Source organism: Sphaerodactylus townsendi, linkage group LG05 (genome assembly GCF_021028975.2).
Source record: "Sphaerodactylus townsendi isolate TG3544 linkage group LG05, MPM_Stown_v2.3, whole genome shotgun sequence".
NCBI lineage: Eukaryota > Metazoa > Chordata > Lepidosauria > Squamata > Sphaerodactylidae > Sphaerodactylus > Sphaerodactylus townsendi.
In genome coordinates, this window is record NC_059429.1 from 43,909,025 (window position 1) to 43,935,645 (window position 26,621).

The 26,621-nt window shown below is 40.1% G+C and overlaps 1 protein-coding gene across 1 annotated transcript in view; it reads left to right on the top strand.

The window, feature by feature from the left end:
* Positions 1 to 26,621, top strand: part of TGFBR3 (transforming growth factor beta receptor 3) — a 161,133-nt gene that overhangs the window by 117,092 nt on the left and 17,420 nt on the right. Inside the window, exons 7-15 of the mRNA XM_048497042.1 lie at positions 1,249 to 1,396; positions 7,485 to 7,674; positions 8,136 to 8,446; positions 9,866 to 10,018; positions 12,822 to 12,962; positions 13,352 to 13,522; positions 15,602 to 15,901; positions 19,934 to 20,054; positions 25,126 to 25,167. Of these exons, the coding sequence (XP_048352999.1) occupies positions 1,249 to 1,396; positions 7,485 to 7,674; positions 8,136 to 8,446; positions 9,866 to 10,018; positions 12,822 to 12,962; positions 13,352 to 13,522; positions 15,602 to 15,901; positions 19,934 to 20,054; positions 25,126 to 25,167 (1,577 nt within the window). The remainder of the gene's footprint in view (positions 1 to 1,248; positions 1,397 to 7,484; positions 7,675 to 8,135; positions 8,447 to 9,865; positions 10,019 to 12,821; positions 12,963 to 13,351; positions 13,523 to 15,601; positions 15,902 to 19,933; positions 20,055 to 25,125; positions 25,168 to 26,621) is intronic.

The window sequence follows — 26,621 nt, forward strand, 5'->3', positions numbered from 1 at the left end:
TGGTGCTGTTGATTCTTCTGGATCTATCAGCAGCCTTTGATATAGAGTTGATAATTTGATCCTAATTGGCCAACTTGCTCCCTGGGTGTGAGGGGCATTACCCTTAGTTCTTTTCATTCCTCCAGAAATACTGTCAGAAGGTTGCTATTGGGGAAGAAAAGTTTTTCCAACAGTACCTGAATTATGAGATCCTACAGGGTTTGATCCTATCTCTGATGTTATTTAAAATATATATGCACCTCCTTGCTGAGATCCTCAGGAGGTTTGGTGCTGAATGCCATCAACGAATGCCATCACCTTAGCTGGTCTTGGGTATATTCAACTGGTTCATACCTTACTTTTCCCTGGAATTCAGATCAGGGTTGGGTCTTGGAGAATTCATTGTTCACAGTAAATGAGAGGAACATAGCAATCTGAGGTCTGCTCCCAATTTCATCCCAGCAGAATCTCAGGTATAAGCAATCACCCAAACCAGTCCCTAGGGGGTATTCTGGATTCAGTTTGGAGAAAATAGATATTTCTTTTCTTATGACAGCCTTCCATTATCCTAAAGATCAGCAGTGGGTATTGATAATAACAACATGGTGAGTTGAAAATATTCAATGATGAGAAATTGCATATTGATTTCAAATACCTGGTCATATCTTTGACTCCAGGCCTTTAGTTTACCTACATATGATTTAGGATTTGAAGTAAAAGACAATGGTGCAGTAATTGTACACTAGAAAGTTTATTGGGAAATGTACTTTCCTGAACTTAGAAGGCAAATGTGTCTTTCCCTCACATTATTTCTGCTTTTCTACCATGGACATTTACTAAGCTCAGTTTTGAGGTACGATAAAGTGACATTTGCTTCACATTCATTAACAACTGGGATATAAACATATGATTAAGATTTGTAATGTAGAAAATCGGAAAACTTTGCCAAAATGAAAAGGGAAAAGTCTAGCTCGTGGTGATTTGTTTGACATCAAAGTGGGGAATGAGCAATCAACAACTTTTAAATGTGAAGAGAGAGCTGGTGGGCAGTAATTATTAACCTAAAAAGCATTTTGTTTCCATTGTTATGTAAAATTGTTTTAGCATGTTAGCTTTAACAGTCTGTTTTGCACATGTTGTGCTGTCTGGGATAAATTCCAACATTTTAATCAGCTGGCCAGACGCAGAGAAGATGATGGATTCAAAGAAGGTTGATAGCTGAAAATTTCTGGCATACTGGCTCATGTTGTCTTTATTTTCCACATTCAGTGCTTTCCAGGTGGATATCATCATTGACATTAGACCATCTAGGCCCGACATCACACTTGTCAGGGACCTTGTACTTATCCTCAAGTGTAGAAAATTTGTCAATTGGGTCATCAAGTCTCATGATGTTAAGGGGCAACTAGAAGTGATTGTAAGTAAATACGGTACAGCTTCTTGTTCTTGGGGGGAGGCAGGGTGCTGTTAACAGCCTATGGTGTGTGTGAGCCAAGTGAGTGTATGATAACAGACATATGTCCGAATATCTCCTCCCTTTTCACTAACACTGTTGCTTGATAGTGCTTTTCTAGCTGCTGGGTGATGTGCTGCTCTGTTGATGGGTGGTAACTTGTGAGGGATGAATCTCCCTTATGCCTGAAATCTGAGGGAAGCACCTGCATTCAGATAAACACTTACTATTTTGATTTTTTTTCAGCATGTTAGAGATTAGATAGTCTAGGCTTTTAAAAAGTTCCTAGAAGGGATTGGAAAATAAATGTGTGTTTTCCATTGTACAAGGCTACTCTATATATTCCCCTCACATAATGATAATACCAAAAGATCAGATAGGCATTAAGTGTCTCTACTGCATTCACACACACATGAAACCAATTCATAGACTAAATGAGAGTCTCAGTTGGAGTATTATGGCAGTCCTTGAAATCTTGGACCCCTTGATCTTAGTTTTTTGGTCTTGGAGACTTGTTGTACATTATCTTTTGTAACATTGCTGCTGCTGCTGCTGCTGCTGCTGAGCTTTTGCTGCTTCTTGAAGCTGCTGGGCTAAAGTCATCCCCCAAGAACAGACACACATTATGATCTCTGGTAGAGTTTGCCAGGAAAAGTGAGACACTTCCTCTAGTCTCTTGATACACCAGAAATTACTGGTGTACAAATGATGAAAGTTGCCAAGCCCAGCTGATGAAGTTTCAAACTCTAACAAAATGGAAGCCCTGCAGGCACCGCCATGCAGAGCAAGAAGTGAAATGCAAAATTGGCCAGCCAGCCATTTCACCAGGAGGCTTCTCAGTTTAAGCACTCTGCCTGCCAAGGTGCACAAAAGAAAACAAGAATTGTGAAAGACCAAAGCACAGTCTTAAGCTCAAGGAGAGGTCATCTAAACCTTTGATTGAACACAAGCACCTAACGGACAGGTTTCTAGACTCCTCCAACCACTTTCATATTCAAGTTGTGGGTAATCCAGTCACATTGTGTTACTGTAACTTTAATATATATATATATGTGTGTGTGTGTGTGTGTGTGTATATGTATATACACACACACACACACACACACACACACACACACACATATATAAAGTTACAGTAACACAGTGTCACTGTACATCACAGTTTTTGCCTGCAGATGTATGCAAACAGAAATTTAAACTTAGCAGCACTATCCCTGCCTGCCAGTCCAGTCTGGATTGAGCTGCCCATAACTGATTATTCATGCTGAACAACAGCTTGGAAGTAGTACTAAATAAATATATATATTCATTCAGCTAAGAGTGCAATCCAGAGTGGAGGATTCAGTCTCCCCCGCAGGCAGCACTGGCTTACACTGGTAGATTTGCCTTTCCCAGGGTACTTGCCCCAGTGTATGGGTAAGTCCACTGGCACCATGCCATTGTGAGGCCCTGGAATGCCCAGACGTGGTGTCCAGCTCTCTGTTGGCCCTCCCATGCTGCCCTGAGCTGCACCAGCACGATGGGGGCATTTCTAGGGATAGAACAGGTTTTAGTTGGTTTCTACCACCTGTTTAGCCCCCTTAACACTGGCAGGCCCAGGGTCGGAGATATGCCATGTTTTTCACAGTGTATCTCCACTTTCCCCTATGGGAGATTTTCAGATAGGTTTCTTTAAAAAAAATTTTTTGGCCTTCCCACAGGAAATCTCTTGGGGGGGAGGGGGGCGGCGCTGGAGAAGCGCTATCCCTGCCTGCCATACCAATCTGGATTGGGCTACCCATGACTGATTATTCATCCTAAACCACTGCTTGGAGGTAGTACTAAATAAACATGTAAATATTGAAGGATTTTTTTAAAAAATTGATTGTATCATTTGAATTTTACAGTTTATAATAATTCCTTCTTCATACATTTTCAAACAATACATTTTCCCCCTTTTCTCCCTCCCTCCGTTTCATCTTCCTCATAGTTTTATCACACAAACAGCAGTAAGTTCATTCTCTGTAGCCTCTTTTCCCATATTTCTTCATTGACTCGAGCTTCTTTCATCCAGTCCACATATATTATCCATATCTTCAAAATTTCATTCTTTTTATCTTGCCGTGTCTTATTTTTGGTTAATATATCGAAAATATCAAGTGTCACTTGTTCCCAGATATATTCTAGCCATTTCTGAAATTTCCATTTTTTCTTTTCTTTCCAGCCCAAGGCTATTGTTGCATGGGCTGCTTTAATCATTATTTTATACATATAACTATATTTTTTTATCCACCCTTCTGTCCTCCATTACCCCCATGAACATTAAGTCATTATTTAAATCAATATTAATCTTCACCAGTTTCTCGATATATAACAATACAATTGTCCAAAAAATTTTCACTTCTGCACATTCTATCCACATATGGCTATAATATGCCTCTTGGTCTCCACAGTGCCAGCATTTGGAACTAAGTCTTTTTATCATATATGCTAGTTGTTTGAAGGATTTTTTGACCTAGATTCACTCACTGCATTTTTTAAAATGTTTTTCATTCCATTCCCATTATAGAGGCTATTAGGGGCAATGCTATCAAGCTGAGGTGAAAAGAAAGTTTGAGCAGTTTATTTTTATTGTTCTTTTTATCAAAGTCCTCCAAGATGAATGTATAGTTTCTGTTAAGTATTTTCTGCATAGCTGACAGTTGCTTCATGCTGTGCATTTGGCACACAGGAACAGATTTCCAAAGACATATGCACAGTACCATTTGTAAGGGTACACGTGTATAAATATTTACCCCATTACATATATAAAGCAGTAAATGAGACAGAATTAAGTTTCTGCTTCCATAGATCTGCAGGCAAAAACTGTGATGTAATTATATATGACATGATGCTCTATTAATAAATGACACTGGGTATGTGTATTTTGGAGCCAGATCACAGTTTGTGAGTAGTAGAAAATGTATTAACTATGCTAAAAGCCGGAGTAGAGGATCTATATTAATGCCCATCACTGTAGTTAGAACAGAAAACATCAATCCTTAAGTAGGAAATTACATGGTGATCATCTTAGCACACCACCTGAAACTAAGGCTCATTCCGCACAGTATACTTATAACGAGTTGCAATGATTATAAATGAATTTGTTTTCCAGGGAAAACTAGTCCATTTATAATGACTGTAACTCCTTAAACATATACTGTGTGGAAAGAGCCCAAGTTAACCACCCACAAAAAATCTTAAATGTTGTGGGAGACATGTTCAAATGTTTAATCCTACCCAAATATCTTTGTTAAGATCAGGGGTAGTTAATTTTTAGAATGCTGAAAAAAAGAAGTGTCTGTTTGCAAAGATGTTGGTGTACTGACAAACAAAAAAGGGGTGCAGGAGAGAAAAGGATTGTATCTGTCCAGATACACTATGAGGAGGCCAAACCCCGAAGGCTCTTCAGTGGCTCAGAGTGTCTCCCTTGGTTGCTTAGGTAGAAACAAGCCATACTTGCTGAGAAACAGAAATATATTATTATTATTATTATTATTATTATTATTATTATTATTATTATTATTATTATTATTATTATTGGCTTTATTAAACTTAATATACCGCCCAGCTATCCCCAGAGAGAGGGCTCAGGTGATGAACAATGAAAAATCCAAACAGAAAACATAAAATCTTAAAAACAGGTTTTTTTTACATTCTAAAAAATGGGGCTGAGACCCATATACCTTGCCCTCTTCCAAAATTGGTGAGGATGGGTCCCAGTGATGTTAGGGACCCTACTAGCAGGAGGGAAGAGGCGGCACTTCCTTCAGGCTGAGACTCTCCAATGCCCGGTGGAGGTTCAATTAGGTTTTACAGGCCCCTCTTGGAACTTCTCCAAAGGTCCCGCAGGGAATACCAGAACAACTGATGGTAGTATGTGTTCCACCAGGCCGGTGCCAGAGCTGTAAAGGCCCTGGCCCGTGTGGAGGCCAGCCGCGTCATCGAGGGGCCAGGGATCTCCAGTAGATTCGCCTCTGCTGATCGCAGAGGACGAGCTGGGACATATGGGGTAATGCGGTCCCGAAGGTACGAGGGTCCCAGGCCGCGTAAGGCCTTGAAGGTCAACACCCACACCTTGAACATGATTCGGAATTCGAATATAGAATATAGAATATAGAATTCTGATTGCATTTGACCAATGAGTAAATAAATATCTAGTGTTAGATCCTTAACGATAAGGATCTTTGTATTGTAAAAGGCTTTCACGGCCAGATTCAACTGGTTGTTGTGGGTTTTCTGGCAGTGGTGGGATTCACAGGTTCACACCGCTTCAGAAGAACCGGTTGTTAAAATGATGTTTGTAAACAACCAGTTGTTAAATTATTTGAATCCCACCACTGTTTTCCAGGCTGTGTGGCCATGACTTCCCTCTGTGATACACCTCTGAAGATTCCAGCCACAGATGCAGGCAAAATGTTAGGAACAAGATCTACCAGACCATGGCCACACAGCCCAGAAAACCCACAACAACATAAGGTTTTTTGTTCACTTCTTTGTATCCTTAAGTCTTAATGGGCTACTTGGAGACGTCAGTAGCAATTTAAGTAATTCTTCAATTTAAGAAATCGAAGGTTCCAGTTATGACAGTCATCTTCTGAAAGATATATTTGTTCAGCTGTTTTTTCCTAAATAATAATAATAATAATAAAGAGGAAATCCGGAATTTAGGGAATGTAGTAATCTCAGTCAGTCTGAATTGCTTGCTTATTTGAAACATGTGTAAGAAATTCTATCCAGATTTTACTCCTCTGAAGAGATCATCTTTTAGGCAGGAGTAGAAAAGGCAGGCACAGCTTAAGAGGAAGAACTTTCCTTTCCCACCACACCCCTGCAACAGGATTTGCTAGCAGTAACAAAGCTGTTTTTGTTAATGGATCTCTTTTTGGTACCACCTGCAGCAAACCATTCAAATGCATAAGAGCGAGCAAGAGCTGGGTTGCCTTGTAAAATCTAAAAGCCATTTATTTCTGTCCTGGATGCCCACTTAATTCTTAAGACAATGTAAGAATTTTTCAAAGCACAAAGGATTAGGGATTGCCTGTTCACTGTTGTTTATTTGTGGTATATCAACATATCTTAATAATAAAAAACATTTTGACTTGGAAAAGATACCATGAATTGCTTTCCCCTTGTGATTTTGTAAAATGGACTTTGAATTCTTCTACCATATGGTAACATTACTGTTTACCATTTGCTGGGAAGCATTATGACATTTAGGGCTCTCTTCCCAAGGACAGTGGCCCGAATCTTAATTAATCATTATGGGAAGGGATTATGAAGTGATCATGTTGACGAGACACAAAATGAAAAGGGGGATTTTAATAAAATTGAAAAGAAACTGTGAACAATATGATCAACTGTGTGAAGGCAAAAATGCAAAAAGTCAAACCATTGGCTCCTGTAGTTTGACACAGTCTCCTTTGATTGTTAGTAGCTTAGGCAGAGGAGGGTGCTTCTTAACACCCACTTTCCAACATCCTCTAACTAGAGAAACCAACAATTGAATTGGGGACCACCTGCATGCAAAAAATGTGCTCTATCTATGAACCATGTCAATCAATAAAGAGAGACTTTATTCATCCATTCAATTCCATGTTTAATTCCTGCCCATTCTTACTGCTTTGGGCAGATAAAATGTTAAAAACATTAATTTCAGCATTTTTGAATGAATTGGATATACATCTTTTTTGTGGGGAGGGGTTTGTCTGATTTAAAATTTACATGATACAAAATCTTGCATAGCATATTAAAAGAGTATATTTCAGTACAACCTTGTTATTAAGGGCCCCATCAGCCTACCTGGAGTTAAATATGTGATTCAGGAGAATCTGAGCCTTATCCTGTTATCCTCCAATACTTTGGAAGCAAAACTTTAAAGCTTCTTAAACTTAATACAGTAAATGGTTCCATTTCCTTGTTCAGCAAAGGGGGTAGACTCCATCAAATATCTCCACCACATTTTAAAATGTGTGTACCATGACCAGGTACATTGTTTGAAGTCCTGAACCATTTTTTTCTTATTTATATTCAGGCAGCAAACAGTGTTGGCTTTGGAAAAGAATCTGAGCGCTCTATGACGATGTCTAAAACCATAATATCTGATATTCCGTCCTCTCATGAGAGTTTGATTATGTGGGCTTATGACCGTAACTACAGTCCTGTCACTTCCTATACAAAAGCGCCTGTTGCTAATCGGTTCCATCTACGGCTCGAAGACACCGGTAAGGATGGTGATTGTTTTGTATCTAGTGCAGCAGTATTTCAGAACATTCTTTTTCTACTTTCCAAGGGTCTTGATTTTTCCAGATCAAAGTATAGGATGAACATTTTTATGGCAAAAAAGTTATTTTCATGTCATGGCAAACAGCCTACAGCAGGAACCAGCAAAATATTGCTGATTAGAAACACTACATCACAGACCAGTTAACAACAATTGAACCACAATCCTCACAAGTATTTTCTGGATCTGTATTAATCATTAAATTTCCAAGCTGTTTAGTTACCAATTATTGCACACTGTATCAAGCAGTAATCCTTGATCATACCAGTTTTTAACCCTGCAAAAATGTCAAGTTTCCTAGATTCAGTTCATTAGGAAGAATAAATTGTATATGAGTCTAACATTCTTTTAAAATGAAGATATCTATTTTGATTATGTTCTGTACTCTTATTTTATCTTTAGAAGAGATGAATGATGAGGAAGATGATTATCTTCCACCAGAACTGAAGGAACTGTTGCGTATTGGTAATCCACTGCCTGCTCCAATCCCACCCTTGAGCGATGGTGCTAGTTTTCCCTTCCACTTCAATAGAGAGCATGACAAACATGAAGGAACCCTGCCTTCAACAGATATGGTGGATACAATAGACAGATTTGAGCATCTGCGTCCCAACAAAGAACCAGAAGAATTGAAGGGAAGTGTTGATGTCGCCTTGTCGGTAAAATGTGACGATACCTCAATGACTGTAGCTGTTGCAAAAGACTCACTAGAGGTTGGTGTCATCTCTTACTTCCTTAGCAGAGTAATCTAGGGAAGGATAACTGGATAACTGAAGATAGTTTCAGAGGGTTATTGAATTAGCGTATATACTCGAATATAAGCCAACTTTTTCAACACATTTTTAATGCTGAAAAAGTTCCCTTCGGCTTATATTCAAGTATATACGGTAAAGTGCTGAGTATCTTTCACATCTTAAAGAAAACCCATAGTTATAAAGGGGCATATGGCAGATATTATGTGTGCCCTCTGTTCCAGAGCTTTCAAGGGAGTACTTTCTCTGCAGCTACTGATGTGTAAGTTCATTTGAAATCATAGTTTATGGATCATTCAAACATGATCTCAAATGTATTGTCGAAGGCTTTCAAGGCCGGAATCACTGGGGTGCTGTGTGGTTTCCGGGCTGTATGGCCGTGTTCAGATCCTCTGAAGATGCCAGCCACAGATGCAGGCGAATGCTGCTAGAGAATGCTGCTAGAACACGGGAGAGAATGCTGCTAGAACACAGCCATACAGCCCGGAAACCACACAGCACCCCAGTGACCTCAATTGTTCTTCATCCCATCTGGGAAAGAGATCTTCTGAAGTTATGTGTGCAATTGTCTGTGTGTTTTGCAATAAAATTAGAAATTGCATTAGGTGCTGTTGTGTTTTAGATCATGCTTGTTCTCTTCATTATTTGTATGTTTAAAATTATTTATAAATCCACCTTTCTTCCAAATACTGAGACCCAGTAGGAGTGACTTTAATGTGGGATCTTGCACTAGTGATTCTGTCTGCAGGACTCTGACATCTTTCTGCTCCGCTGATAACTTTGATTAGAAGGGAACAGCTGGCACTTCAGATGTGGTATTCCAAAATGTAGCTCAGCAGGGGTGCCAGTGAGATAGTAGGCTAATAAAATTCCACTTGACCCTTTGAAATTATTGACTGGCTTGGTTCTTCAGACTGAATAACAGATACTGACTGAGGACACATGACTTGCATGTATGTTAGGACGATGCCCTGTGTCACTTCAGACTGCAGGTGACACTTTCTCACAATTTTTTAAATTCTTGTATCTTCCCCATAAGCATAAAATTAGTGCAGGGGGACTGGAGTCTTTCTGGCTGCTGTGTTCGTTTTTGACTTGCACCAAGATTGTTTTTAATGGGGAAAAATATTTTAAAATGTAATCTGTCATCTTCTGTCTCACTCTGCTATATGCACAGATTAGGCCTAAGTTGCTTTTAGATAGTCTGTCTCCTCTTGATTGCTTGATTGTCTACCTGCCTGCTTCCTGGTTAAAATTCTAGCCCAGATAGCAAGAAGAATCACAGTGGCAACATTAAAAGAATAGCTGTGAGTTTAAGACAATACTTCAGTCTGTCCTGTAGCTGTGGATTTAATATATATCTGTGTTTTTGTGATTTAGGCTAGTGGTTACATTGGGACACAGCTCTCCCTTTTGGATCCTACATGTAAAGCTAAATCAAACAGGACCCATTTCATTTTGGAGTCATCGCTGCAGGAGTGTGGAACGAGACGGATAAGCTACACCCTGGATAGCACTGTGTATCTGAACACTGTGAGTATCTTGCAGGGCATTGGTCTCTCATACACTGATCTGCTTGGCTGCATCTCCCTCAACATTCTGTACTCCTGTTCTTCAAATACTCAGAAAGCTATAGATGTCCCCCAGTTTCTAGAAAACATGCGAATCTAGGAGGAAGCAGTAGATGCTGTTAGCATTGAGCTGTTCCTGTGTGCAAAGCTGCAGGTTTTCAGGGCCATGATATGATATGATAGACATGAGCTTAAAAAGAAAAGAACTGTAGCTGTGGAAGGGAAGCAGTATTAACCTTTCCCCAAAGGGTGTTCAGTTGTTGCCTTTGGACTGTTTTCCTTTCCATAGGAGAAGAGCCTTGTGGTTCTGTTATCTCTTTCTTTAGTGGTGGTGGGGAGGCAGATTTAGTACATGTTCCTTTAAAAACACCCATCCACTCAGAAAGTTTCCCTATAGGGAATAATGGACCTGAAAATTTTAGAAATCCCCCCAAAATCTGAATACCATACTGGTATTTGGTATCTGGGAATATAAAGAATACCATATTTATCAGGAAAGTGGAAAGTTGCTGATTTTTTTTCTTAACACACTTCTCAACTCAAAAGCTGTCAAATATTTTTCAGTCAACAAGCACTGTTGTATACTTCTATTCAAGATGCCCTAGTAGGCTACACACACAAAACTAATGTTTTGTGAAATGCATTTTAAAGGGTAATTAATATAAGTGATGAAATGGTTTTTCCGCACAAATAAGCCAGCATGCAAACTATCCTGTTTTACCTGTAAAATGTCTTATCTTCGGCACCAAACTCATGCATTTCTGCTATGCTCTTAAAAGCTTAGATCCATTGACCAGCTCAGAATCAAGCTGGGCAGAGAACATAACGCTGGGTTTCAGTGGCTTAGTGACAATTTTAGCATATAGCAGAGAATTTTATTTACCAGCTCAAATGGCTGAAGCAATCTGATGGGACATAGCAAACAAATCCAGGTTTTTAACAGCTCTCCAGGCTCCTGTATTAGCCAGACAACTACAGGCTGTTGATCTCAAAAAGATATTACCAAGCGAAAAATGCATTGGATCAACAGACTGGAAAAGTATACATCTGGATCTCAATTCAGCAGCCGGCCCTCCATCTTTAACTGCCAGGTTAACCCAATACTTGCCAATGGCAATCTTCCTCTCAGGATCCAAAGCACAGATTTTTCTGAATGCTGAAACTCAAACCAGTTTTAGCATCATCAGAGCCACTATAAAAGTTTGTGGTAAATGAATGAAAACACTAGAAGTACTTCCTTGAATAGTAGCTTTCCAACATATAAGCAAAGATGAGATTAAATTAAAGAGAAGCTGCACACTCAGGAAATGCAGGGGAGCCAGAGTGGGTGGGAAATGTATAGAAAAATATGTACGGGATACACAATGCACCTTTGTATAGGAGATGGAAGAGGTAAGAAAGGTAAAGTAAGAAAGGGGAGTCTACATCCTGTATGGACTTAAAGCAGATAGCAAAGTAGGGGCAGGTGCGGGGGGGGGGGGGGGCAAAAACAAATTTCTGCTTCTGGTAAAGATATGTATTCTCCTTATATTTTGAACAAGTTACTAAAACCATTTTGTTGTGGTATATTCTATACCCTTTTCCAAGTACAGTTCAGTGAACCATTATTTTTAACAAGGCTGGATGTATAGCTTTACCAGAAGTAGAGTAGGACTGCTGGTATGTCCATTTAAATACTAATACCCAGATTGCTTTTTCAGGTTATACTGCAATTTTATTGCTCTTCTAGATTTTAGTTTTGGAACTGAGCTAAAGGCATTTCCTCGTCCGTGCAAAGCATATCTTTAGAATGCCAGAGTATATCGAGTTGGACTCTGGCCAGAGAGATGTAGGTTCACATCCCTAGTCAGCCATGAAAGTCACTGGGTAACTGCTGACAAGTTGCTGTCTCTCTCTCAGGCTTCCTTTACAGGGTTGTTGTGAGTATAAAGTGGGATAACAAGAAGAAGAGTTGAATTTGTATCCCCCTTTCTCTCCTATAGGAGACTCAAAGGGGCTTACAAACTCTTTACCCTTCCCCCCTCACAAGAAACACCCTGTGAGGTAGGTGGGGCTGAGATCCCTGAAATGCTTGGAAAAACAGGAAGTGAATGGTACAGATTATATTAATTAGTTTATTAAGTTTTTTAAGCTGCCTCTCAAAGTTATCACCAGGTCAGTTCGCATTAGTATAAATGTCATTAAATAAATTAACAATATCAACAACAATAAAATCACAGTCATAAGAATCCTTTAAGCAATTGGAGCATGGGAAAACAATACTCCTCACAATTGCCTTCCATCAAGAGACTGACAAAATAAGACCATCTTTGCCTGTCACCTGAACATAAAACATAGGCACCGGGCAAACAGGTGGTACAAGTAAGTTCTATAAACTGGGCGCCAAGATGGGAAAGGCTCTGTGCCTTCACATTATATCTAAAGTGGAAAATGTATAGAGCAGGACCTCCTTAGTAGTTCTGAGTGGTCATTCATGAGAGTCAGTGATTATTCAGGGGTTTGGGGTCTAGGTTTTAATAGTAACTGCCAGCACTTTGGCTTGTACTCAGAAGCAAACTAAGTCAGTGAAGTTCTTCCAGAATTTGTGAAATGTGTTCCACATAAATACCAATAAGTGGATGCTCTAATTGTGTGATTCCTCCCCCTCTCCCTCCCCCCCCCCCAAATCAATGACTACTTTTCTTGGAGGAAATAAGTGCTCTGAACCTTGGACCAAAATAGCCTTCAAAGAACATAATTACCATCTTTTGTTTCCTTTGTTAAAGATTGTTATTCAGCTGTCTTCAGCAACTGAAACAAGTGGTTGGACAGCTGATTATGAAGACATGGAATCGGGGGATAACGGATTCCCAGGTGACACTGATGAAACAGACACCACTTTTTCCAGCCGGCCTGAAATTGTTGTGGTATGTCATGTGTAAAATGTGGAATTTTAGCATCACCATACATTGGGCTCCCTGATGCCTACCCAGCATGTGTCATCATTAGATGCCTGAAATAAATTCCCATACTTTCCCTTCCATTCACTGTAGTTCTGGATGTTTTCTGACCATCCCCTTGTATTGTAACTGCTGGTAAACAACATTGGCAACCCTGCAGTTTTTTCTGTAAGCTTTTTATATTCCTGATTTAAGAAACTTAAAGTACACCATGCACCATTATTCTCTTGCATTTTGCATCAACCTCAATACCCCTTTTGATACCCTCGAAGGCAGAGTACAGTTTCCCTCCATATCAATGCTATTTACTTTTTCTACTTACTTAACAATCATTTGACTTGTTTTTCTTGTTCCAGTTCAATTGTACAGTCCGTCAACCAAAGGTTCTTAATCCTCCCATCCACTGGACGCCTGAAACACGAATGAGCAATGTCTCCTTCAGCATAGAACTTTACAAAACGGATCTCTTCCATATTCCAACTCAAGGGATCTTCTCTGTGGCAGAGAATGGGCAGATTTTTGTTGAGGTAAGGAACCATGCATTAAATTTAAATGGACTGAAAGATTCTTGGTAACATGGAAGCTTATTTTAGTCTGTTCTTATCTCCCTTAAACTGGTATCCCATTAGCACCACAGGGAGACAGATATGTTCCCTCATAGTTTTGGAAAAGGAACTTGCAAATTCAGTTTGCCTGCTGGAGAAAAAGTGTGTTTATATTTGGAAAAAGAGGTATCTATTGTTTCTATTTTGTATTTAAGTAGCACAAAACAAGCCTATATACTGTACTTCTCCCAAAACTGATGCATACTTTTAGTTCAACCTCTGAAGTTCAGTTCTTTCAGAGAACATCAGGCACAATATATTTCCTATTTTTTCACTGTTCATATATCTATACACTTTTTCACTGAAAGTGCAGTCGTTAATGGTTCGACGGAAGTGAAAGCATATTTCCACTGTTGAAAATAATCTGGGGTGGGGGGATCTATTTGCAACCCAAGCTGGTGGGTTTTGCATGGCTGTGGATCTGTGTCCCTCAACCCAGCAAAGCCATGCTGTCGCTGCCACACTCATCTTTGCACAGGCGGTGCTCCCTATCAGCACAGTGACTGGCAGCCCTCCACACAGCTGCCACCTTTGCCAGTCGGTCTTGGCATCAGCAACAGTTGTATTTTTTTCATCTTGTTTTTGGGCCAGATTGCCTCCTGCAAGCGGTAATATCACAGTTGCCAAATGCAGCTCAGAGCAACAGCTGTCCCTTTCCCCCTCACTGTGTTGAGTGTTGGAGGCAAGAGTCCTCACGTTACTCTGGGCGTAGGCACGATGAAGATATGTCTAGCTGCTGCTTCGCCTCCTTTTGGCAATTGGAAGCTAAAGGGAGAGGAATCATCAGATGGAGACAAGTCAGGCACTAGGGAAGGGATCCTGGTTGCTGCCTTCCCTTCAGGTTTTGCTTGTGCTTTGGTGGGGCTCACCTCCCATATTGGCACAGATAAGAATGTGCCAGTGCAGTGTTGACTTTTTGTGTATCCTATGTTAAGAAGCCAAAGCTAGGCTAAAATGAGTTGGGTGGTGTTAAAGAACTCTTGACTCATTTTGCATTTATTTATTTATTTTATTTTATTTTATTTTTTAAATTTATAAACCGCCCAATCCCCAAGGGGCTCTGGGCGGTATACAACACTATGTATGCAAAACATAACAAGGGTCACGATAGTGACCAAATACACTAAATCCATTAAAACAATTAAACCATTTAAGCAGCGGACTGTGATATTACCGCTTGCAGGAGGCAATTCATAACACTGTCATGGCTTGCAGCCTTCTGGGGTATGTCTCAGTGTCTCTAGATCTCCATCTGGTGCTGCAGTTAGTTCTTTGGACTGATATTCCCATTTTTTCATCACCTGTCCTGGCAGAAGCTTAGTTTTCTCTTTTCTGCTCAGTGGAAAGTTGATGTTTGTGCCTGACATCTGTTCTCCATCCTTCAAGGATAAAATTATTGAATTATTTTTGGTTTTGATGTACTCATCTCTTTGGTCAATAAATTGTCTGTGACAAAAATCTGTGAGAGCTCTTCATTTTTCCCCACTTCTGCATAAACACTTGTACTGGAATGGTTTTCTTTATAGGCACATCCCAAAGTGCATATGGATAGTTGATTTTAAGAGACACTTTTTCAGTTTTTATATTTTGAGACAATGTTATTTTAAAATTGTGACTTCATTTTGATTTATAATCTTCCTATTTTGCAGTAAATTATAATTGGCAACAACATTAAACGCAGCTCTTCTTGTTGTCTGTGTCAGGTAGACAGGTAGACAAAAAGGCTTGACATAAAGTAGGGATGGGAAGAGAGAAAGAGGAAAGATCGTAATGAAGTACGATAATATGGAACTGTGTAATGTTACATGACCATGATTTGCTGTTGCTTCAAAACAGACCCCAAGTTGTTGTTTTTGTTTTTATACCTACTGGTCTTACCAGATGGGTGCAAGGAACCAAAGACTATGAACTAAGACTGACAATCTCTATTATGGCTTTTTAATATTTCTGAGGAGAAACTAAGTATCTCACAGTAACTGCAAACTGTTTTCTTTCTGGCAGGTTTCTGTGACCAAGGCTGACAGATCACTGGGCTTTGCCATTCAAACTTGCTTTATCTCTCCATATTCATTCCCAGATAAGATGTCAGATTATATAATTATAGAAAACATCTGTCCTAAAGATGAATCTGTAAAATTCTACAACATCCCAAAGGCTAATTTCCCAATACCACATGCCCTAACTGACAAAAAACGGTTTAGCTTCATGTTCAGATCCATATTCAACACCTCCCTTCTCTTCCTTCACTGTGAAGTGACCTTATGTACGAAGAAAGAAAGAGATACTCAAGGTTTGGCCAAGGTCAGTACTTGAGTTTACTCACTGTAATTACTCTTAATGGCATGGTCTTGTGTTCTGTCTCAGTTATACAACAGTTTAGGCCCGGTGCAACTCCTGCTATTTCAGGGCATTGTGTAAAACTGTGTGGCACACTGATTTAATGTGTTGTGTTGGCACAGGTATTTTAACTCTGTGGGTTTTTTTTAATTATGTGTGTTGGGGGAAGTGATCTTAATCATTTTAAAATGTGGTTGTATCATGTCGGTTTTAAGTTGTTTGCTACCTGGGGGGCCCTTGTGAGGGCTGAAAGGAGGGATATACATTTGGTAAACCATAATAAATAATAGAATTCAGACTGCAGTTCTCCCGTAATTTTGCACTCATTTAGTCATTAGTAGACCACAAATCAGAGCCCATAATATTTTTTCAATGGATGTACACAGCAAAAACTGCAGGCACTATTCTGTCCAATTATTTAATAAGATAGACGTTTGCTGCCTCCTCCAATGTTTTAGCCAGGGAAGAAATTCACAGCCTGATTGACATGGCTACTACAGTTCTCCCAACAAGTTTTGCTGGTGTCTGAGAAGCACGCATGAACAAATCATAGCATGGGTCAAGAATGATCAGGTATAAATAAAGACTTTCCTCTTCAAAGTTTTCATAGTAATTTCTAGGAACAAACACAAAATGTCTGGTAGACAGTGCAAGAATTAATGTGCTTAATTTGCACAGAAAATAATTTGCATAATAAAGTGAAAATTCTGATATAAATGATGAGATTCCACCTTCTTGTGTACAGAAAGTTAATCTGTATAAATCTCTCTCTCTGTATATATTTGCTTTTCCTAAAGTATTACATGAATTCTTGTAATTAAGAACAGTAGGACTTAGAATATTTATTGAATCTTCCCAGGGAGTGCTTTCATAGCTCTGGACAGCATGATGCACATTTTCCACTAAGTGGTTACAGGTGATAAATAGAAATTGCTTTCACTGTGGGAGTGGTCTTCATTTATCTGTGCTATTCAATGCTTGTAGCTGTAAATAAGATTTTAACAATAATTTATCAGCTCCTGCTGAGATATAATATTGCTTTTGTTTTGAAACCTCCATGTGTGAATGATTAGGTTGACCTGCCTTAGTGGGATTTTGAAGTAAAATAAATGAGCATTCAGATTTGTTGTTCTTTTTATGCCTAATCTCACGTTTGTAACTGTCATTTTATGGAACCCTTCAACATGTCTCAATAGGGAAAATGTATTTTTTAAGGAAAAAAGTTATTCACTTTTTAAAAATTACCCTTCCACAGATAGTAATAGTGTGACATTTGTGTCAGACCATTCCAATGTCCAAACTATGATGAACTTATACTAGTAAGGAGGAATTTTTTTGTAATGTGCTAACCATCCCAAGTTCCCATTCAAACTAACAGCCTAACTATTCATTATACTCTATCATACTTTTGATTGGACCCTTGTGGGTTCTGTGCTTAGAGCTCAATTCCCAAATGCATGGTTCAGGTTGAGACTATGGCATGAGGGGATAAGGCATTGAAGCCATTCTGCTGCACCATTCTCCATTGAGCAAGAGGACATCTGGGTTTTGCTTGATCTCCATTCAGTAGGATTAGCCCTGGTTAGTATTTGAATGGGAGACCTCCGAAGAATAACAGGGTTGCTATGCAGTCAGTCAATGGCAAACCACCTTTGTTAGTCTCTTGCCTTGAAAAGTCTAAGGGCTCACCCATAAGTTAGCTGTAAGTTGAGGGCACTTTATAAACTCATAAACAGGGCAAGAGGCCTCTACTCCCCAAGCAACATGGTTCCTATCCAAATTGGGTCCCCACATGCCTAAGAATCAAGTTCAAGCATGGAACTCTCAAGGCTCATCTGATCAAATGGTGGTGTAGCCCTGGGAGGATGCAATAACAGAAAGTTTGCTTCGGCCTTGAGTCTGGTAATGTCAAATCTGCATCTGGATTCCAATTAAGCAGCTTCTTAATTAGTGTTTCCATTTGGAACTTTTCTCCTGAAGTGGTGAAATGTCTAGAGAGACTGAAATGAACCTCATGTGGTGATTGCTTATTTATTTATTTATTTATTTCCTTAAGCTTTTATACCGCCCCATCCAATGGGAGCTTAGTCGTTCAAAGTACAAGATGTCAGAGGGATGATCTGCAGAGATGCCAAATCCTGTGGCTAGTGTAACACCTAGGCCAGAGGTCTGCAACCTGCAGCTCTCCAGATGTTCATGGACTACAAATCCCATCAGCCCCTGGCAGCATGGGAATTGTAGTCCATGAACATCTGGAGAGCCGCAGGTTGCAGACCCCTGACCTAGACTGACTGTTAGAGATGGGCATGCAAAGTACTTACACAATGCTGTATTGCTCCAGATTACATTGCACCAAGGATGTAGGTAAGGGTTCTCGGGTTCAGAACCCCCCTTGCATGTCCAAAGCTCCGCCCCCCCCCCCCCGTTTGTGGGTTTTTGTATTTTTAAAGTGTTTTTTTGTTTTTGGCCTGCAGGGGGCGCAGCTTTTAGGCTAGCGGCACCAAAATTTTAGGCTATTGTCAGGTGACACTCCTGATGATACCAGCCAAGTCTGGTGATGTTTGGTTCAGGGGGTCCAAAGTTATGGACCCCCGAAAGGGGTGCCCCATCCCCCATTGTTTCCAATGGGAGCTAATAGTAGATGGGTCTACCCATTTGAGGGTCCATATCTTTGGACCCCTTGAATCAAACTTCACTAAACCTAGGTGGTATCATCAGGATAGTCTGCTGCTGATACCACCCAATGGGAGCTAATAGTAGATGGGTCTACCCATTTGAGGGTCCATATCTTTGGACCCCTTGAATCAAACTTCACTAAACCTAGGTGGTATCATCAGGATAGTCTGCTGCTGATACCACCCTGGTTTGGTGAAGGTTGGTCAAGGGGGTACAAAGTTATGGACTCCCAAAGCGGGTGCCCCCATCCCCCATTGTTTCCAATGGAAGCTAATAGGAGATGGGGGCTACACCTTTGAGAGTCCAGAATTTTGGCCCCCTGAACCAAACTTCACCAAACCTGGGTGGTATCATCAGAAGTGTCTCCCAACGATACCCTGAAAGTTTGGTGCTGCTAGCTTAACAATTGTACCCCTGACAGCAGGCACCCCCCAAATTTTCCCAGATTCTCTTTTTAAATCCACCCCCTTCGGCATGGATTTAAAGGGAGAATCTGAGGTCCCCAGTTTAAACATTGAAAGTGATGTTGTTTCAGGGTGGGGGATAATCCACCCAAAACAGCATCACTTTCAATATTGTTTCATCTGGGGACCTCAGATTCTCCCTTTAAGGTGGATTTAAAAGGAGAATCTGTGCTCCCTAATTTAAACACCATTGAAAGTGATGCTGTTTGAGTGTGGATTCCAGCATCACTTGGTGGATTCCAGCATCATGGGGGGGGGGGGGCAGTGCGCAAACCTCACATTTTGCACTGAGCCCCATTTTCCCTAGCTACCCCTCTGCCTGGAGGGGAGAGAGAAGGGACTGCCAGCTGCCAGCTGGGAGCCCAGCCTGTGGGGGAGGCAGGCCGGGCGGGTCACGGGAGTCTGCCATCCCTTACCTCGAAGAGCTGCTTTTATAAGCACTTAGGCTGGGGGTGGGGCTTGGGGAGGCATGACCACGCCCCCAGAGGCAGGTGGGGGCATGGCCTCGCCCCCGAAACCCCCCCCCTAAAAAATCTATACCTACGTCATTTCATTGCACTGGTACCGCAGTGGAAGGAACCCTTGATGCCTTGGTGCTTGGTGAACATTGTGAGGAAATGTGACATGATCTCAGTACTGAGGCAAAGTTTATATTTGGAAATGCAGCTGGGGATGCTTCCTTGGAATATTATTCCAGCAACTAGGGTGTTTTTGTTTTAAATAATGCTCTACTTTCTATTCAGTAAACATGAGTGAGTGCTGCTCATAATGAGGCAGCTGTGTATCTATTCTGATACTGTAAATATTTGAAATGGGTCCCTGTTCTCACAAACTGCTTGTTTTCTCCCCCCTGCAGTGCATTCCTCCTGATGAAGCCTGCACGTTTCTCAGTGCCGATATGATCCTAGCTATGATGCCAAATAAGAAAACTTTCACCAAACCCCTTGCTGTGGTGAATCTTAAAGGGAAGTCAGAAGGTAACAAATATATATATTAGCATGGGTTCATTTAATTAAACAACTTGTTGCCACTTGATTTGCAAAACGTGCCTCTGGGTAAATATATAGTTCCATATTTTAGTGGTGCTACTATTCCTGGGCCATAGGGCAGCATAATCACTGAGCACTAGCATTTGTTTGCTCTTTTATCTCTCTCAAATGTTTCTGAAAATGTTGTTTTGGATATTCAGCGTGAAAGGAATGCATTTCTGATGCTAAAGAACCAATTGGATGTGAAAAGTATTAAATAATGCTGCAGTTGCTTTCAACAGTTCATTATTGTTTAGGCACTGAAAGTTGTTACTACTTTTTCTTTGTGTGTGTACATGTGTTTGTGTGTGGCCGTAAATATTATTTAGGCTTCATAATTACAGTGGAGTTTCCAACATATTGAAAATATTAAACCATGGTGTATTTTTAATTAAAAGGAAAAACCGTAGGGAAAATGGTTGAGCCTTTTAGATCATTAATATTAAGATATGAGATTCTGCAACATTTAATTAGTTTTACTTCATGCATTTTATGTGGGTGTATGGATTCATTTATCATCTTTATGATTTCATGAAACTGAGGGTTTTTGCCCCATATAGCCACAAACATACATTTTTTAAAAATGGTACCACATAGCTAAGTACCGAGTCAGGTGGTGACATCCCATCTACATTTTGCAAAGTTCTTGTGTTGGGAAATAACAGGAGAACTTTGCATCACATGCATGATGGGAGTTTTGTGCTCCTGCTCCTGCTTTGGTTGCAAATAGAACAGAGCATGTTTGCATCTGGGAGGCACAAAGGCCCTATTGCACATGTGATGCACAGTTTCCCAACTAACTACAAAAATGTGTAGATCCGGGATCCCCAGCCTTTTTGAACCTGCAGGCACATTTGGAATTCTGACAGGTAAACTCATGAACTCATAAACTAATTATAGTTTAGAATTGCTTTTAAAAAGAAGGCTGGATTTAATGCATATACTAAATCAAAATCTGTAAGTTGTAGGAAACAAATTTTTCAGTTATTGATTTCAGTAGTATTTTAGTGGGATTGATGTCAAGATATCTTTAACAAGAATCAAATACACAGTCACTATACACAGTTGCTCTCCATAGAAATTTCATTCCTTCTCTTGAAACTTTCTGTGTAGCAGATTGCCTACAGTGTTCTGGAGCCACATGGTAGATCTACTCCCCTTCCTTTATTTCCTTTGTCTTTTCTTGGTTCTGTTGTAGCAAGGGAGTTCAGGCTATCTTACGGAAAGCTTGTATTGTGCCCTGTGGCCTTATGCATTTTTCCAGGGAAACCAGTAGGGTATTAGAGAGTGCAACAGGTAGGTCCAATCACTTTTTCTTCAGATGAAAAGGGGAAGGTAGGGTCCCTATTGACCACAAAAAAATCCCTGGGATCCCCAACTTGTTGCATAAAAACCATGGGAGATGGGGGCTGTGGTAACAAAAAGAGCTGGGCAAAACGGAGCGAAAAAGCTGGCTGGAGCCAACCCTTAATTTTGTAACCAGGTTTGGCCATAGGTTTGAAGTGTGGGGCCAGGAACGTGTCTCTGGTCCTACACAGCTGAATTAGTTTGAGACTAAGTTAGAAAATACAAGAAGCAGGTTTGAAACAGAAAATAAGTTTACTGGATAGCATAAGTATCTGACCAGGGTGTCCCCTTAAGTAAGAGGCACACCCATATAGTTAGCTTTAACAAAAACAAAGTTACAAAGTATATGTCTTCTGTCACGTTTTAACCTTTAGTGACAAGATCTTAAAGATGTTTATCTTTGCTTGCCTGCATTATCACTGACAAGCTTCTAAAATGCCTTTTGACCTGCTGCTTACAGGCAGTCCTGCTAGTCACTATATACAGAGCTTGTTTGATTCTTTGACGTCCTTTCGTTCCTTAGGAAGCTTGTCTTGTAATCGAAAGGCTGGTTATGGGCCATTCAGTTCCATGTTGGTAGAATATTAACACACAAACATATCTGATAACTGAAAATAAGGAGATAGATAACATTCTCAAATCAAGTGCACTTCAGGTAGGACCTGTATTTTCTAAATAAGGATGAATGGAGCATATATGGGAAAAGTTACTAATGTAGCTGCATGTGTAAAGTAACTTTCCTTTGAGTTCCCTGGCAACAGCAGGGAAGAACATTTTAACTTATTTTTAAAGTGTCTAAATCAGGGGTAGGGAACCTGCGGCTCTCCAGATGTTCAGGAACTACAATTCCCATCAGCCTCTGTCAGCATGGCCAGTTGGCCAATGCTGAGGTGAAGCTTGATGGGAGGCCTGAGCTGTCTGGAAAACGCAATTCTGGTCTAAATAAACATTGGCTTTGCCTGCTCTCATTTGGTGTTCACATGGTACTTTAATTAGAGGGTTTCAGTGGCTTCACTTGGAGATCAAAATCTTTCACTTGCATGCAAAGCCTGTTTGAAATTCTGAAATGCTTTCCAGGCAAATTCAAAGAGTAAGAATCAGAAATCCTTTAACCTCAGTCCCGTGGAGCATGCTTTTTTGGCAGTAAAGCAGTTTATGGTATACCATAGGCATAGAGCATTGCCTGGGAGACTTAAGGAGCAACTGTTTCTGTTTAACTGGGTGAGCCTGCTGAGTTTTTTACAACACAAATGAATCCACTGAGGACAAAGTACAAATATTTGATCTCCACACAGTAAAATTAAAACAGCATGCTTACTTGAGTCTCTCTGTGCAAGCTCTGTTTGTGGAAAAACTTTTTACGATTTCAGTATCTAGAAAAATCCACTAGGACCAAAAACTACCTGACTACGACCACACAGCCCAGAAACCCCACAACCCAGCTGATTCCGACCATGAAAGCCTTTGACAATTCCACTAGGAATTGATTGCGAGCCAGCGTACAAGGATCAAATCCTTACCCTTCTATAAAACTTGCTGAATGATCAAGGGCCAGTCTCTCTCTCTTTAGCTAACATACTTCACTGCCTTGTTGTGAGGATAAAATGGGGAAGGGTGAATCATTTATGCCATTTTGTGTTCTTTGGAGAAAGGAACTAAATCAATGAGACTCTGGTTCTGACTCACTGAGGAAGCTGGTGCCTGTGTACCATTAAATTAAACCTGGTTTTGGGGCAGAGATGGAACTAGGTGATTAGACAAAATTATGATGAGGAACACAGCTGAAAAAGTAGATTATTAGTGGGATGTCTCATGCGTTGCTTAAGGGGCAATAGTACACAAAGCACGTGTCTTTGTCAAGCTGTAGTTTTTCCACAGTGAATCAGGGGGTCCCTTTCTTCAGGTTAATAGCCAGTGAACTAACAGTGAATTTGTAAGGATTAGAAAATAAATGAATATAATATGCCAAACAACTAAAGAGGAGCATCTTATAACTTCAAACCATCAGTTATCATTTACTATGATGCAAAGCAGGCCAGCTCTTGTGTGTATTGTTGCAAACCATATTATTGGATCCATTCCTGTTAGATTCGCACAAGAAGCCAAAGAGAGAGACTTCTCAGATAGGTCAGAACAGAATGTTCAGTTCAGGATGTCTGCTCTCTCCTCCACGCGTCATGCACATGACTCTCATTAATACTGATGGGTTAATATGGCTACGTATCTAAAATAATTTTTTTTTAAATTTACAGTGCTAGTTTCTAAATGCTCAGCCTGTAACCTTGTTACAGGACCCAGTGAGTTCAGATGAAAATTTCAAAGTCTTTGCCCACTAGCTAGAGTTCATGTCCTGCAGCATTTTTTACCCAATATATTTTTAAAGGTTTCCTGCTTCTCTCTTTCATTTGCTCCAGTGCGATGAACAACACATGTTAAGAGAGACATTAGAGACTGCAGGCATAGTAAATAATCATGTGACATAAATGCAATTAAGTAATATATTGCAGCAAACCTGATGATATCATGTAGTAACTTTCAACTGGTGACTGTGAGGGTTTACACAGACAATTTTTTGGCAAATCACCCTTGGTTGTGATGTACATAAATATCCTCCTTTCTCATAATGGTTATGCTACTAGGAAAAATGTTCAAGCAAGGTCATAATTGCTGACAATCTTCTAATTTCCTCTGTTCACATTATTTACTTTATTGTTACATTTTCTATTCTCACTCTTAAAAGCCTTCAAGATACTTTCACTGCTGCAATATGGAAAGTAACTGTGTATCTGTGGTAGATGCATATTGGCTAATGCCCATGACATTCATTGTAAAGAGAACACTCTCTTCCCTTTTGTCTGCAAGTTTTAAAATGTTTTAGTTTTTTCTTGTTCTTTCACATAAGTACTTAACCGGATGTATTTTAAGTGCCACCTAAGTTGCCTCTGACTTGTGGCGCCTCTGAGAGTTAATGCCCTACAAAACGTTCCATTGTTAGCAACTTTGCTCAGGTCTTGCAAACTGGAGGCTGTGGCTTCTTTGACTGAGTCAATTAACTCTTGTTGGATCTTCCTCTTTTCTTGATTCTTTCTACTTTTTCTAGCATTGTTGTCTTTTCCTGTGACTCTTGTCTTCTCAGGCAGTGACCAAAGTATGATAACCTCGGTTGAGACATTTTAGCTTCCCGAGAGAGCTCAGGCTTGATTTGATCTAGAACCAATTTATTTGCCTTTTTGGCAGTGCACTGTATCTATAAAACTTTTTTCCAATACCACATTTCAAATGAATCACTTTTTTTCCTGTCAACTTTCCTCAGTCCTTAAAAAGACTACCAAATATAGCACATAACTACCTCATCTCCCCTAGTGTTCTTTCTAATTCTGGGCGGGGCAACTTGGAGAGTCTCTTGTTAACCTGTGCAACATGAATGCATACCTGTAAAGACTAATCCTTTGTACTCTGTGAGTAAAGAGAAATAGGGTTTCCCTTTCAAACTTTGTTTTTACACACTCACTCAGGTTTAATAATTTGTGACCAGATTTCCTAATAATGTCTTACAGGCTCTGCATAAGGATTGCTGATGTAGTATATAAAATTCTGCTGTAGCAAGTAACATTAATTTGTGTATGTCTCTCTCTACCTCCCCCTCCCCCCACCCCCGCTCTTTCAAAAACAGACAAATCTCCTTCCAGCTCAAAGCCTCCTGAGGGATTACAACGTAAGTGGCCCATATCTGCTTGTTCCAGAAGAATACAACAGAATAATCTATTTTTTTAAGGCACTGGACTAATAGCACCCTAAACCTTTTAATCCAGAAGCCATTATGAACCCTGTTTTCAGAGGTGGTGTGTTCATATGTAGCAGTGGGCTATGCATAAGAATGAAAGAGCAAGTGATTTCTATGGAATGCCACATTTCTGGCACAGTACGGTAATTTAATTTATATACCTCCCTCCCCCGAAAGACTCAGGGTGGAGTTCAGGGTGTACAACAACATGATACAACATCAATAAACATAACAGCAGTAATAATCACAATATCAAGCAGCAACAACAATAAAAAATATTTCAAATATCAAAACATCAGCCTTGTTAACTTATCTTAGAAGTTATTCCTCCCTCCCCACATGATTCTGCCTGAATCAGTCAGTAGGAAACAGTCAGATTTCATCAGCTCATACAGGACATTTCAAGGGATTAAACCACTTCTCGGACACTTTCTGCAATTCTTTCAACAACCTTATAAAGTAGGTCACTATCATCTCCATTCTGCAGTGACTACCTGAAAATGAGGAACAATGTTTTACCTCAGCTCATACTCATTACGTTGGCTAACTAGCACAGCTGGATCATGTAAAACTTACAGCTTTTTACCAAATGACCTGCCAGGGGCAAGATTAGACAGGCTTGTAATTCAAGAAAAACCAGGATATCCACTTAGCCAGCCAGGACCAACTGGCTGAAGGCAGTAAATATAAAAACAACCAATCTCAGTCACTAGTGATTTAAAACAGTGGGTTGGATACTGTGAAGTACTAACAAACTGTTCTAGAGAATGAACAAAGATTATTGTCATGCTTGCATGCAGACATCTGCAGAAATCTAGTGTGGGTCGGTTGCAAGAGGGCTGGAGGCCTCTGAGCCAAAGCCTCTGATGTAAATCTGGAAGTGAAGGAATATAAAGCATTTGTGGAAGCAGAATTTGCTGGATAGCAGCTTTGGAAGTGAGGGGGGATAGGCAGGGACTTCTATCTTGAAGTGACTATGTAAGAAAACTAGTTGCAGACAAGGACTTTATAAAGCTCTTGGTTTCTTCAACAGCTCTGCATATAGCTAGACATTTTGCCAGTACAACCCATTGAATGAATAACTATACATCTTTCATACAAAGCTGAGTCTTAAAAGAAACGAAGTAAGGCAGTTAGGAATATATGAGGTTGGCTTCTATATATAAAAGAAGAAAAAGATCAAAATGACTGCAGCCGACTTGCACGTATGTAGAACGACGCCTTCAGGAACCAGATGCACTGTCATACAAATTGCCCTGCCTCTCCCATTTGAGAGCTGATTTCTTTTTTGTAGCCTGGAATTAATTTTCCTGATTAAAACCATTTCCAACTGTGAAAAAACAATTGGTTCTATTTCTGCATTTGCTGGCTTTCACGTTGGCATC